A 12,291-nucleotide genomic window follows, 5' to 3' on the forward strand; every position below is an offset into this window, starting at 1 on the left:
CAAAAAATACAAATCGTAACTAACACTGCACGAACACCAGAAGATAAACTAGATAACTAGGAGATCCTAAAAATTAAATAAGTAAGCTTATCAAAAGACTTCACCAAAAGAGTTAAAAGAGAACCTACAGACCTAAAACTGGGAAAAAATTTTGGGCTGTGACATATGTGACAAGGGTCTAATCTGTAGAATAACACCTCAACAACAAAAAGACATATAATCCAATTTAAAAATGGTTAAAGGATATGAACAGACACTTCACCAGTCACGACATTCAAGCAGCTAACAGACACATGAGGAAATGTTCTTGGTCATTAGCCACTAGAGAATGCAAATCAAAACCACAATGAGATAGGATCTCAACCAGACGTTACTGGCGCTAATCAAAAAAACAAAAAATAGTAAATGTAGGAGAGGTTGTGGAGAGATTGCTGAACTTTTATGCACTGTTGAATATAAAATGGTACAACTGCTATGGAAAACGACATGGTGCTTCCTTGAAAAGCTGGAAATAGAAATACCACAGGATCTAGCCACTCCTAGGAATATATCCAAGAGAACTAAGAGCTGTCACACAAATAGACATGCACACCCATGTTCATTGCAGCATTATTCACGGTAGCATAAAAACAACCTGAGTACCCATCCAAAGATGAATGGATAAACAAATTATGGTACGTATACACAAAGGAATACTATGCAATGATAAATCTGCAAAACATGTCACAACATGGATGAATCTGGAGGCATTATGCTGAGTGAAATTAGTCTCAAAAGGACAGATACTATATGAGACTACTATTATAAAAACCCAAGAAAAGGTTTACACACAGAAAAAAAAATTCATTAATGGTTATGATGGAGAAGGATGGGGAGAGAAAATCACTAGATAGTAGACAAGTGTTAACTTTGGTGAAGGGAAAGACAACACATAATACAGGGGAAGTCAACACACCTTGACCAAGGCAGAGTCGGAGAAGATTCCTAGACACATCCAAACACTTTGAGGGACCAAGTTACTGGGACTGAGGGCTGGAGATCATGGTCTCAGAGGACATGTATGTTAATTGGCATAACATAGTTCATAAAATGTTCTACATCCTACTTTGGTGAGTAGCATCTGGGGTCTTAAAAGCTTGCGAGTGGCCATCTAAGATACATCTATTGTTCCAATCCCATCTGGAGCAAAGGAGAATGAAGAAAACTATGGTGTCAGGCTACCACCACTGATGGCTCTGACAGGGATCATAATAGAGGGTTCCAGACAGAGTGGGGAAAAAAATGTAGAACAAAATATAAATTCACACACACACAAAAAAGACCAGACTTAACTGGTCTGACAGATATTGGAGGAACCCGGGAGATAGTAGCCCCAGGCACCTTTTTAACTCAGAACTGAAGCCATTTCCAAAGTCCACCTTTCAGCCGAAGATTAGACAGGCCTATGAAATGAACAATAACACACATGAAGAACATGTTTCTTAGTTCAGTCAAGTACAGGAGACCAAGCTGGCATCACCTGCCCCAAAACAGATGAGAAGGCACGAATGGAAAGGATAACTGGACAAAGGGACATGGGGAACCCAAGGTATAAAGGGAAACGGGAAGAGTGCTGACACATTGTGGGGGTTGCAGCCAATGTCCCAAAACAACTTAGGTATAAATTTTTGAACGTGAAACTAATTTGCACTATAAAGTTTTACCTAAAGCACAATAAAATTACAAACAGTAGTTTAGCTTATCTAGTAAAGAATGCCTTGAGCATTATGCTCTTTTAAGATCTTTCCGTATGGGATCAAGTTGACAACAGCACCTTGAAAGATAGGAACCTTAGGGAGCAGTAAGTGTATGTTAATGGAGGAGGAACAACTCAGAAAACGATGAGAATGTACAATTCAAAAAATGTAATCAGTGTTACTGAACTAAACATGTAGAATCTTGAATTGATGTAACTTTAACTGTATACTCTCAGCAACAAAGTAATTTTTCAAAAAGTATTAATTACAGTTTATGGGGGAAAAGTTCACATGGTGTTCTTTTGCAAACAGTAAAGAAGCACTTGGAATTTAGGCATCTCCTTTACTCACTGTCTGCTGTGCTGAACCTTTTACCTCTTTAGTCTGGTTCAGAATCTAAGAGCCAGAATAGTCTTAACCCTGCCCAATTTTGTCTCCCAAAAGAAATAGCTATATGAAAATTCATACTACATGTTAGCCTTTTTAAGTTCTGTATGCTAAGTTCCCCTCCATGGAAAAGGAGAATCGTTAATAACCATGATTCCTGAATGTCTCTGTTTATTTAAAGTAAAGAATACCAATCAGTCCTCGTCAGGATTATAAATTGAGAAGATACGGAAAAGGCTTAGCCTGATGCTTAGTGGGTCATTTAACAACTATAGATGCTTTTGTCTTTCATAGGATGCTACAGATGAATTGGACGCCTTGCTTTTATCGCTGACGGAGAATCTAATTGACCAGACAGTCACACCTCAGGTAAATATGCTGTAAACAGCAAGATGGAAAGAGATCCTGCCAGATTCCAATTTCTGCCTTTTTGGCAGTTTAGTACAACTTTTCGTTTAAAAAATGTTCAGATTTCAATAACTACTTAGCATTGTCTTTCTGTACTGAAATTCTACCACTTCACATTTGTGTGTTACTGTATAGTAACCACATTACTATAACCCTATTTGTAATTCAGGACCATATTAAGTAGTATTGAATGATCCACAGGCAACACCCATGAAAGCAGCAGCCAAGATATCAGATGATGCGTTGCATTGGGCATATTTGCTGCAAAAGACCTCTTTTAAAGTGTTAAAAAGCAAAGATGTCACCTTGAAGACTAAGGTGTATCTGACCCAAGCCATGGTGTTTTTAGTTGCCTCATAATGCGTGCGAAAGCTGGACAACAAATAAGGAAGACTGAAGAAGAATTGATGCCTTCGAATTATGATGCTGGTGAAGAATATTGGATATACCGTGGACTGCCAAAAGAAGGAACAAATCTGTCTTGAAAGAAGTACAGCCAGAATATTCCTTAGAAGCAAGGATGATGAGACTACGTCTCATATACTTTCGACGTGTTGTCAGGAGAGATCAGCCTCTGGAGAAGGAGATCATGCTTCATAAAGTAGAAGATGAATGAAAAAGAGGAAGACCCTCAATGAGATGGACTGACACCGTGGCTGCAACAGTGGCCTTAAGGGTAACAACCATCATGAGGATGGCACAGGGCCAAGCAGTGTTTCATTCTGTTGTACATAGGATTGCTATGAGTCAGAACTGACTGGGTGACACCTGTCAACAACACCCATATTAAATAACATAAGAGGCAACTTGTGGGGATAAACCGGCATCTAAAGAGTTAAGATGATAAGGACATATTTAATTTAAAAAAAAAAAATTATCCTGAAAGGTAGGAGCATAAAAAATTGGTAGCCTTGAACGTAACAGTCATTATCACAGTATGGAAATACTGTGTTAAGTGCTATGATCATAATACAAATAAGGAACACTTTTTTTCCTCCAGCGACTTAAAGTCAAAATAGTTGAGGTGAAAGGTATACAGATGACTAACTTAGTGCCTTATGAGTCATATGACAAAAATCGCTGTGGGAAGTAGATGCCATTCCGGAGGCTCAGAAGTACAGATGGTACTTCCTGTGGTGCTGGATGTGTGCTTAGATCACTCCTTCTCAAACTTCGTTGTGTATTGGAATCACCAGGAGTAGGACGTATTAAAACACAGATAGCTGGGACCATGTCCAGAGTTTCTGATTAGGTAGGTCTGGGGAGAGGCTGAGATGTTGCATTTCTAACAGGTTCCCCCGTGATGCAGATGTATTCTGGGAACCACCCTTTGGGAACCACCAGTTTAGGTCAATAAAGAAACTTCACCAAAGGACAAGAATTAACCTCTAATCTGGAAAAGTGAACCAGGTAGAAAATAAAAGGGATAGTGACAATATTTAACCATAATAATCCTTTAAATAGAGAAAAGAAGTAGCTTCCAGGATTAATATAAGATGGCTAAAACCTGGAGGAGGAATCTGTGGGTGCTGATTCCATGTCCGTTCTTTCAGTGGGGAGGGGATAAAAAACCAAAACCAAACCCAGTGCCGTTGAGTCGATTCCAACTCATAGGGTGATGGAAATGAAACCGATCTTAAAAAACCAAGCAGTTTTCATACCACCAATATTTTTCTGTTTTTTTGAAATCAAAATTGATTACTGTGCATTACAGGTTCTGTACCTGGGCTGTCCATCCTGTTATATGCTTCTCAATTATTAGACATGTGATGCTCCCTTTTAATAATTTTAGCTTTATAACAGGTTTTGATATATTGCAAAACCAGTCCAATATTCTTATACAGCACTTTGGCTGTTTTTGCTTATTCCTTCTTTTACACAACCTTTAACATAATTTTGTTAAGTCCCACCCCACCTCCCCACATCCCCTTGGATTTTTATTTGTAATTGCATTAAATCTTTAAATTAATTTGGAGAAAAAATGTACGTATTTGTGATAATTTGTCTTCTTAGCCAAGAACACTGTGTTTTTCTCATTCAAAACTTCCTTTATCTCCTACTAAAGTTATGTGTTATAGGTTCCCCTTCCCCCGGTGGAAGTTCTGTACTTTCCTATTTTTGTTATTTCCCAGTCCGTCATGCTTTTTATGCTACTATTAATGGGATCTTTTTTCCTCATTCTATTTCAAAATGACTTTAAGAAGGCTATTGTTTTCTGGGGAAAAAAAAAAAGTTTTTTATCAATTAAAATAAAAACTGAAAAGTTATAGAAATAATAAAGTTTGCATTTTATAGAGGAAAAGGTTTTTATAATCATTTTCTTATACTTTATCTGGGTTATAGTTCTCATTCTTAAGGAGTATCCAGATTATGGTTATAAAATTCCACCTTCCTAGGAGGAAATGAAGGCAGAACTTAAAAGTTTAAAGGAGGAATGTCCATTACTAAGACTAGGAAGAAAGTTCTGGAAGGTCGTGGGACTTCCACCAGTTTGGGAATTGATTCTAAAAGAAATATATGACAAGAAGGTATCTCGTAAGACCAATAGGATTGTCTTAGTCATCTAGTGCTGCTGTAACAGCAATACCACAGGCGCATGGCTTTAACAAAGATAAATTTATTCTGTCACAGTCTAGTAGGCTACAAATTTGAATTCAGGGTGTATGGGCCAGGGGAAGGCTTTTTCTCATTTGGTTCTGGAGGAAGGTCCTTGTCATCAATCTTCTCCTGGTCTAGGAGTTTACCTGCACAGGAACCGCAGGCCCAAAGGATATCCTCTCTTCCTTGCGCTGCTTTCTTAGTGGTATGAGGTCCCCCCTACTCTCTACTTGCTTACCTTTCCTTTTATCTCTTGTAAGATGAAAGGTGGTGCAAGCCAGACCCCAGGGAAACTCCCTTTACATTGGATCAGGGATGTGACCTTAGTAACAGTGTTACAATCCCATCCTTATCCTATTTAACATAATCTAATCTTGGAAACTGTGGTGGTCTAGTGGTTAAGTCCTATGGCTGCTAACCAAAAGGTTGGCAGTTTGAATCCACCAGTTGCTCCTTGGAAACTTTGTGGGGCAGCTATACTCTGTCCTGTAGGGTCACTATGAGTTGTAATCGACTTGATGGCAACGGATTTGGTTTTTTTGGTTTAATCTTTCCTCATTAACCACAGGCAGAGATTAGGATTTACAATACATAGGAAAATTACAATGACGAAGTGGAGGACAACCACACAATACTGAGAATCACAGTCTAACCAAGTTGGCACACATTTTTGCGGGGACAAAATTCAATCCATGGCAGATAGTATCCATTTTTTAAATGTCAGGTGCCCAAATTAAGTCTAACATACTCCTCAATCCATGGCATATTATCCTCTTGCGTCCACGTCATACTTCTCTTGTGTTTGTTTTGTTTTGTTTCATTCCCCTTCAGCCTCTATTTCCCATCTCCATTCCCCTTTTTCCTTTATTCTCCACTCCTCACCTCCACTCCCCTTTTTCTTCATCCTCCATTCCCCACCTCCATTCTCCTTTTAATAAAATATATCAATTTTTTCTCATCAGCATTTAAGGTCACCAGTACAAGGACTGGTTTAAGTTTCCATAAAATAAGGGGATTTTACTAGATTATAATTCTGTATATAGAAGTAAGATCTAGAAAATTAAACATTAAAAACAATGTAATAGAGGAGGCAGAGCCAACACTGTACCCTAGACAGACACATAATGCCATCCCTCTGCAGCAAAGACCCAAAAAACTAAGTAAAACAGACACAAACATCAATCAGTCCTGAAACCCTAAGCATCAAATGAAGGAATAAAGAACTAGAGCAAACACCAATTGGAAGAAGAAACTGACAGAAAACAGACAACAAGGAGAGATACATGATGTTGGTCCTGCCAACTAACACAGCACAGTATTGCCATCTTGGAGCACAGCCAGCAACAATCCCAGACGGGGAGTGCCAGAAGGCAACTTCATGGAGCTCCCAACAGAAGACAGAGCACCTGGTGATCAGAGAAACACACTTTCCCACCCCTCACCCTTCTGGAGAGTAGAAGCAAGAACCGCCCCCCCATCCCAGGCAGCCCCCAGTTGCCGGGGTCCACAATGTGAGCCACCACCATCACTTCCTCTGGGCCCGCTCTGCCCCCTCCTGCCATGCAGCTTTTTTTTTTTTTTCTTTTCTATCTCCCTCTTGCCCAGCTCCTTATGCCACCTCCACCCCTTTCTGATGGCCCCTGATCTGCCACCGTGGCTAGTGACCCATCTGCCTGTTGCCTTGCCAGGTCCAGCCCAGCCCTACCAACCAGTTCCCAGTGCACCACCACTTTTTTGCTTGTTTTTCTTTCTGTTCTCTCTCTTCTTTCATCCTTCCATCTAACCCCATATGCCACCTACCTGCTTCCTGCCAGCCCCCAGTGCTGCGGATAGAGGGCCACTGGCACACCGGACCTTCGCTGCAAGGGTTCGCCCTGTCCACGCTCACTGACCTTCACCATGCCACCATTTTTTTTTTCTTTCTGCCTCCCATCTAGCCCCACACGCCACCTCCCTACGTCCCTCCCCTTCCCACCAGTACCCAGGTCCACTCCACCCCCACCTGCTGGCCACTCGCTGTGTGGCTGTAGTTAGAGCATCTCAGGTACACAGGCCTGCCACTGCAACAGGTCTGCATCACCACCACCCCCTCCCCCGCTTCCTTCCACTTGACCAGCTGCTGAATGGTAGGAAGCAAGCCTGTACCACTGCCCTTACAACACCACCATCTTCCTGGCAATGGGCTGTCAATGCTGCCACCCCACTGGACCAACATCAGAAGGCAGACAGTGTCTGCTCAGTCTGCCCTCAGCCACCTCGGCAAACCAGTGTACAGTAAAGCATGCTCCCCCTGCCTGCTGCTGCCCTGCCCACCCAGACAAAGTGATGAGAGCTGTCATATCCACAGACAAGCAAGTGGCAAAGCACGTCCAGCCCACCTACCCTGACAGATCAAAACTAAACAAAAACAAGCAGGATGAAACAAATGAACATAAAATAAGTTAAAAAAATAATACCTTAGTGTCTTGGAGACAACAAACAATATCAGAACATGTAAAAAAAAGCAGGACAAGATGGCTCCAGCAAATGGCCAAAATAATGAGATAACCTTCCAGTAGAAGAAAAGGCTCAGGAACTACGTGACATGGAATTCAAAAGACTGATATTTAAGGCTCTTCAAGAGATTAAGAAAGAGATCAAGGAAAACACAGACAAAACTGAGGAAAAAATGGAGAAAATCATGAAAAACACAGAAAAAACCAACAAAAACATAGCCAAAATCAAGGAAAACGCAGATAAAGCAACAGAAGAATTCAGGAAAATAATAAAAGAACAAAATATCAAAATAAAGAATTAGGGAATCATGCAAAAACAGCAACTAGAAATCCAAAAGATAAACACCAGAATTTCACAAATGAACGACTCAATAGAAGGTTTTAGGAGTGTCTTAGTTATAAAAAAAAAAAAAAAAACTTGTTTTTTTTTCTCCTCTGGTTATCTAGTGCTGCTATAACAAACACCACAAGTGGATGGTTTTAACAAAGAGAAATTTACTTTCTGACAGTAAAGTAGGCTAAAAGTGCAAATTCAGGGTGTTGGCTCCAGAGGAAGGCTTTCTCTCTCTGTTGGCTCTGGAGGAAGGTCATTCTCATCAATCTTCCCCTAAACTAGGAGCTTCACTGCATAGGAAACCCGGATCCAAAGAACTTGCTCTGTTCCTGGCACTGGTTTCTTGGTTGTATGAGGTCCACCCCTCCCTGCTCGCTTCTCTCTTTCATATCCCAAAAGAAACCAGCTCAAGATACAGCCCAATCCCATAGATCGAGTCCTGCCTCATCAATACAACTGCTGCTCATCCCCCATCGTTAACACCATAGAGGCAGGATTTACAACACACAGGAAAACCACATCCGATGACAAAATCGTTGGATAATCACAATTCTAGGAATCACGGCCCAGTGAAATTGATACACACATTTTTGGGAGACACAAATCACTGCATAACATTCCACCCTTTGGCCCCCCAAAAAACACGTCCTTGTAACACGGGAAACATATTCACCCCATCATATCATAGCAAAAGTCTTAACTCCAACTCCAAAATCCAAAAACTCCTCTTCATCTGTGAAATCTAGAATATAGGTTATCTGCATCCAAAGGTACAGTCGTAGAACAGGCACAAGCTAGACGTTCCCATTACAAATGGGAGAAACTGGAGGGTAAGAAGAGATAACAGACACCAAGCAAGTCAGCAGAACACATTACATTAGCCCTCAAGGCTTTGAAAATAATCCTGTTCTCTGAGACAACTTACACAATGGCCTTGCCTTCCAGACTCTAGGTATTGGCCACACTCTATGGATTCTGAGTGGAGACCCCTCAGCCCTGGGCTTCAGCTCCACCTTGCAGGCCTACTGGAATGGCAACTCTGCACCCTTGGCTTTAGGCGCATCATTCTCCTAGTCCATCTGAGTGGCCACTCCACCCTTAGAAACACCAGAGGCCATAGCTTCACCCTTTGAAACGCCAGGGGTCATGGCTGCTATCCCTTTTGAGACTGAGGCAGCTCAGCTTCCTGTGTTCCTTGTCTCTTCAGCTTCTGCTTCCTGGCTCCTTGGCCTCTCGGCCCTTCGGCCTAACACCCACATCTGCCCTGCTGGGGCAAGCATTCCAAAGCTCTGTAGTTATGCTGATAATTGCCTGGAGGCACCCCACTATGCCAGGAAGCCTCTTGCGCACAGGCACTCAGCGATCACACTCCATGGGTCAGCTTCAGTGCCTCTGGTTCTGGCCTCCTGGTTCTGCTGCCGCTGGTTCTCTGCTGCTGCTGGTCCTCTATCCATACATAGTTTCAAAGCCACTTTCACATTTCAGGTATCTGTTAGAGCAGCACTCCACTGTCTCGGTACCAGATGTCTTAGGCTGGGTTCTCTAGAGAAGCAAAACAAGTAAAACACATATGTATGTATATAAAAAGAGATTTATATCAAGGAAATGGCTCACATGGTTTTTAGAGGCTGTAAGTCCCACGTCTGTGAGGCAGGGAAGAAAATTTTCCTGATTCACGTAGCTACAGGGGGTGGTGAACCCAAAATCAGTCGGCCAGAGAGCAGAGCTGCCACAGGCTGTGAAGGTTGATGATCAGCAGTCAAGATGCTGGCAAGCTGCTAGCCCAAGTCCCAAGAACCGCAGGCCAGCTGCAGGATCCAGAACAAGCAAAAGCCCCAGCAAGGTGAGCAGGAAGGAAGTAAGTGGAGGAGGGCAGGGATATGAAGGCCTAGGGGGTGGTGAGTCACCACAGGCCCCGCCCCTGCTGGTACCACTCAGCAGATTCCGTTATGGGGGTGATCATGTATCAGCTTTCAATAGGGAAGTGATCACAACATTATACAACTGCCAAAACACTGAGAATCATGGCCCAGCCAAGTTGACACACAATCTTAACCATCACAAGGAGCAAATGTGAAATAATGGAAGATACAATCATTGAGATAGATGACAAATCCATGGATGCCACTTTGAGGAAAAATCAGAGAAAAGAATGAAGAAAACCTAAGAATTATGTGGGACACAATCCAGAGGAAAAATTTGCATGTGATTGGAGTTCCACAACAGGGAGAAAATGGAAAACACAGAGAAGGTTGTTGATTTGTAGGCAGACAACTTTCCAAATATTGTAGAAGAACAAAACCTGGCCATCCAAGAAGCTCAGTGAACCCAATATGGGCCAGACCCCAGAAATAAGTCACCAAGACATGTCATAATGACACTTGGCAAGACCACAGACAATGAAAGAATCCTGAGAGCAGCTCAAGAAAAATGAAAGGTCACTTACAAGGATAGGTACAGTAAGACTAAGCTCTGATTATTTGGCAGAAACTATGTAGGCAAGAAGGCAATGGGATAATATATAAAACCTTGAAAGAAAAAACTGCTAACCAATAATAGTATATCCTGCAAAACTATCTCTTAAATACAATGGTAAAATTAGGGCATTTCCAGATAAACAGAAATTAAGGGAATTCATGAAAACTAAACCAAACTTACAAGAAATATTAAAAAGAAGTCTTTTGGTTAGAGACCAGTAACAGGCAGCAGCCAGAGTCTAGAACACAGGACAGTGTCAGCCAGATACCAGCCTAGGTAAAGAACTCTCAATGATAGAGCTAAAGGATTTAAAACAGGGAACAAAGATGTCAATCTATAAATGACCACAACGCCAAAACAATAAATGTGGGAATAAATGGTGTAGGTATAAAACTTTCAAATGGAGAAGTCGTCAAGGCGATACCAAGTAATAAAAGTCTAGTTCAGACTTAGGAAGATAAGGGTAAATTTCAAGGTAACCACAAAGAAAGTTAACAAACTTATCAGAATAAGAGAGAAAAACATAAAGTCTCAATGAACGCAAAATCTATAATAACGAAAGGAAAGTAAATCCACAAAGAAAAGGAACTCAGCACAGGAAAGTAAGAGGAACAAAGATAAGCACCAGAAAAAAACAACAACACAGCAATGTGACAGCAATAAACTTATATATGTCGATAATCGCACAAACGTAAATGACTAAAATGCATTCATAAAGAGAGTGTGGCAGAGTAGATTAAAAAATTCAACCAAGCAATATGCTGTCTACAAGAGACACACCTTAGTCACAAAGACACAAATATGTTAAAAAATCAAAGGATAGAAAAAAAAAAATGTCAAGCAAACAGTAACCAGAAAAGAGCACTAGTGGCAATAGTAATCTCAGATAAAATAGACTATAATGCAAAATCAACCATAAAAGACAAGGAAGGACATCATATAACAATTTAAGGTACAGTCCACCAAGAAGACATAACCTTAAACACCTACGCACCCAATGACAGGGCTCCAAAATATATATAACAAACTTTAACAGCACTGAAAAGAGAAGTAGACTGTTCCACGATAATAGTAGGAGACTTCAAAACACCACTCTCAGTAAAGGACCTAACATCTAGAAAGAAACTCAACAAAGGTACGGCAGATCTAAGGGCCAAAATCAACCAGCTTGACCTCACAGACATATATAGAACACTCCACCCAACAGCAGCAAAGTGTACATTCTTCTCCAACCTGCATGGAACATTCTCCAAAATAGACCACATTTTAGGCCACAAAGCAACCCTTCATAAAGTTTGGAACATTGAAATAATACATTCTCTCTGATGACAGTACGACAAAAGTAGAAATCAACAGCAGGAGTAGCAAGGAAAAAAAATAAAACTACATGGAAACTGAATAACACCTTCCTTAAAAACAACTGAGTAATAGAAGAAATCAAAGAGAGAATTAAAAAATTCCTAGAATCAAATAAGAATGAAAGCAAATCATACCAAAACCTTTGGGACACAACCAAGGCAGTGCTCAGAGGTCAATTTACAGCAATAAACACTCAAAGAAGAATGGGCCAAAATCAAAACGTTAGCCCTAAAACTCAAACAAATAGAGAAGAGCAAAAAATGGTCACAGGCCCCAGAAGAAAGGAAATCATAAAGATCAGAGCAGAAATAGAGTACAGGAAAACAATAGAAGAAGTCAACAAGACCAAAAGCTGGTTCTTTGGAAAGATCAACAAATCAAAAAACCATTGGCCAAACCAACAAAAGAAAAACAGGAGAGGTAGCAAATAACCCAAATAAGAAGTTAGATGGGAGACATTACAACAGACGCAACTGAAATAAAAAGGATCATAACA

At 40.9% G+C, this 12,291-nt stretch overlaps 1 protein-coding gene across 1 annotated transcript in view; it reads left to right on the forward strand.

Moving 5' to 3' along the window:
• The window catches only part of EPB41L5 (erythrocyte membrane protein band 4.1 like 5), a 214,491-nt gene that overhangs the window by 172,381 nt on the left and 29,819 nt on the right, over nucleotides 1–12,291 (forward strand). The window contains exon 22 of the mRNA XM_023556079.2: nucleotides 2,418–2,492. Within this exon, the coding sequence (XP_023411847.2) occupies nucleotides 2,418–2,492 (75 nt within the window). The remainder of the gene's footprint in view (nucleotides 1–2,417; nucleotides 2,493–12,291) is intronic.

This window comes from Loxodonta africana, chromosome 6 (genome assembly GCF_030014295.1).
Source record: "Loxodonta africana isolate mLoxAfr1 chromosome 6, mLoxAfr1.hap2, whole genome shotgun sequence".
Lineage (NCBI taxonomy): Eukaryota > Metazoa > Chordata > Mammalia > Proboscidea > Elephantidae > Loxodonta > Loxodonta africana.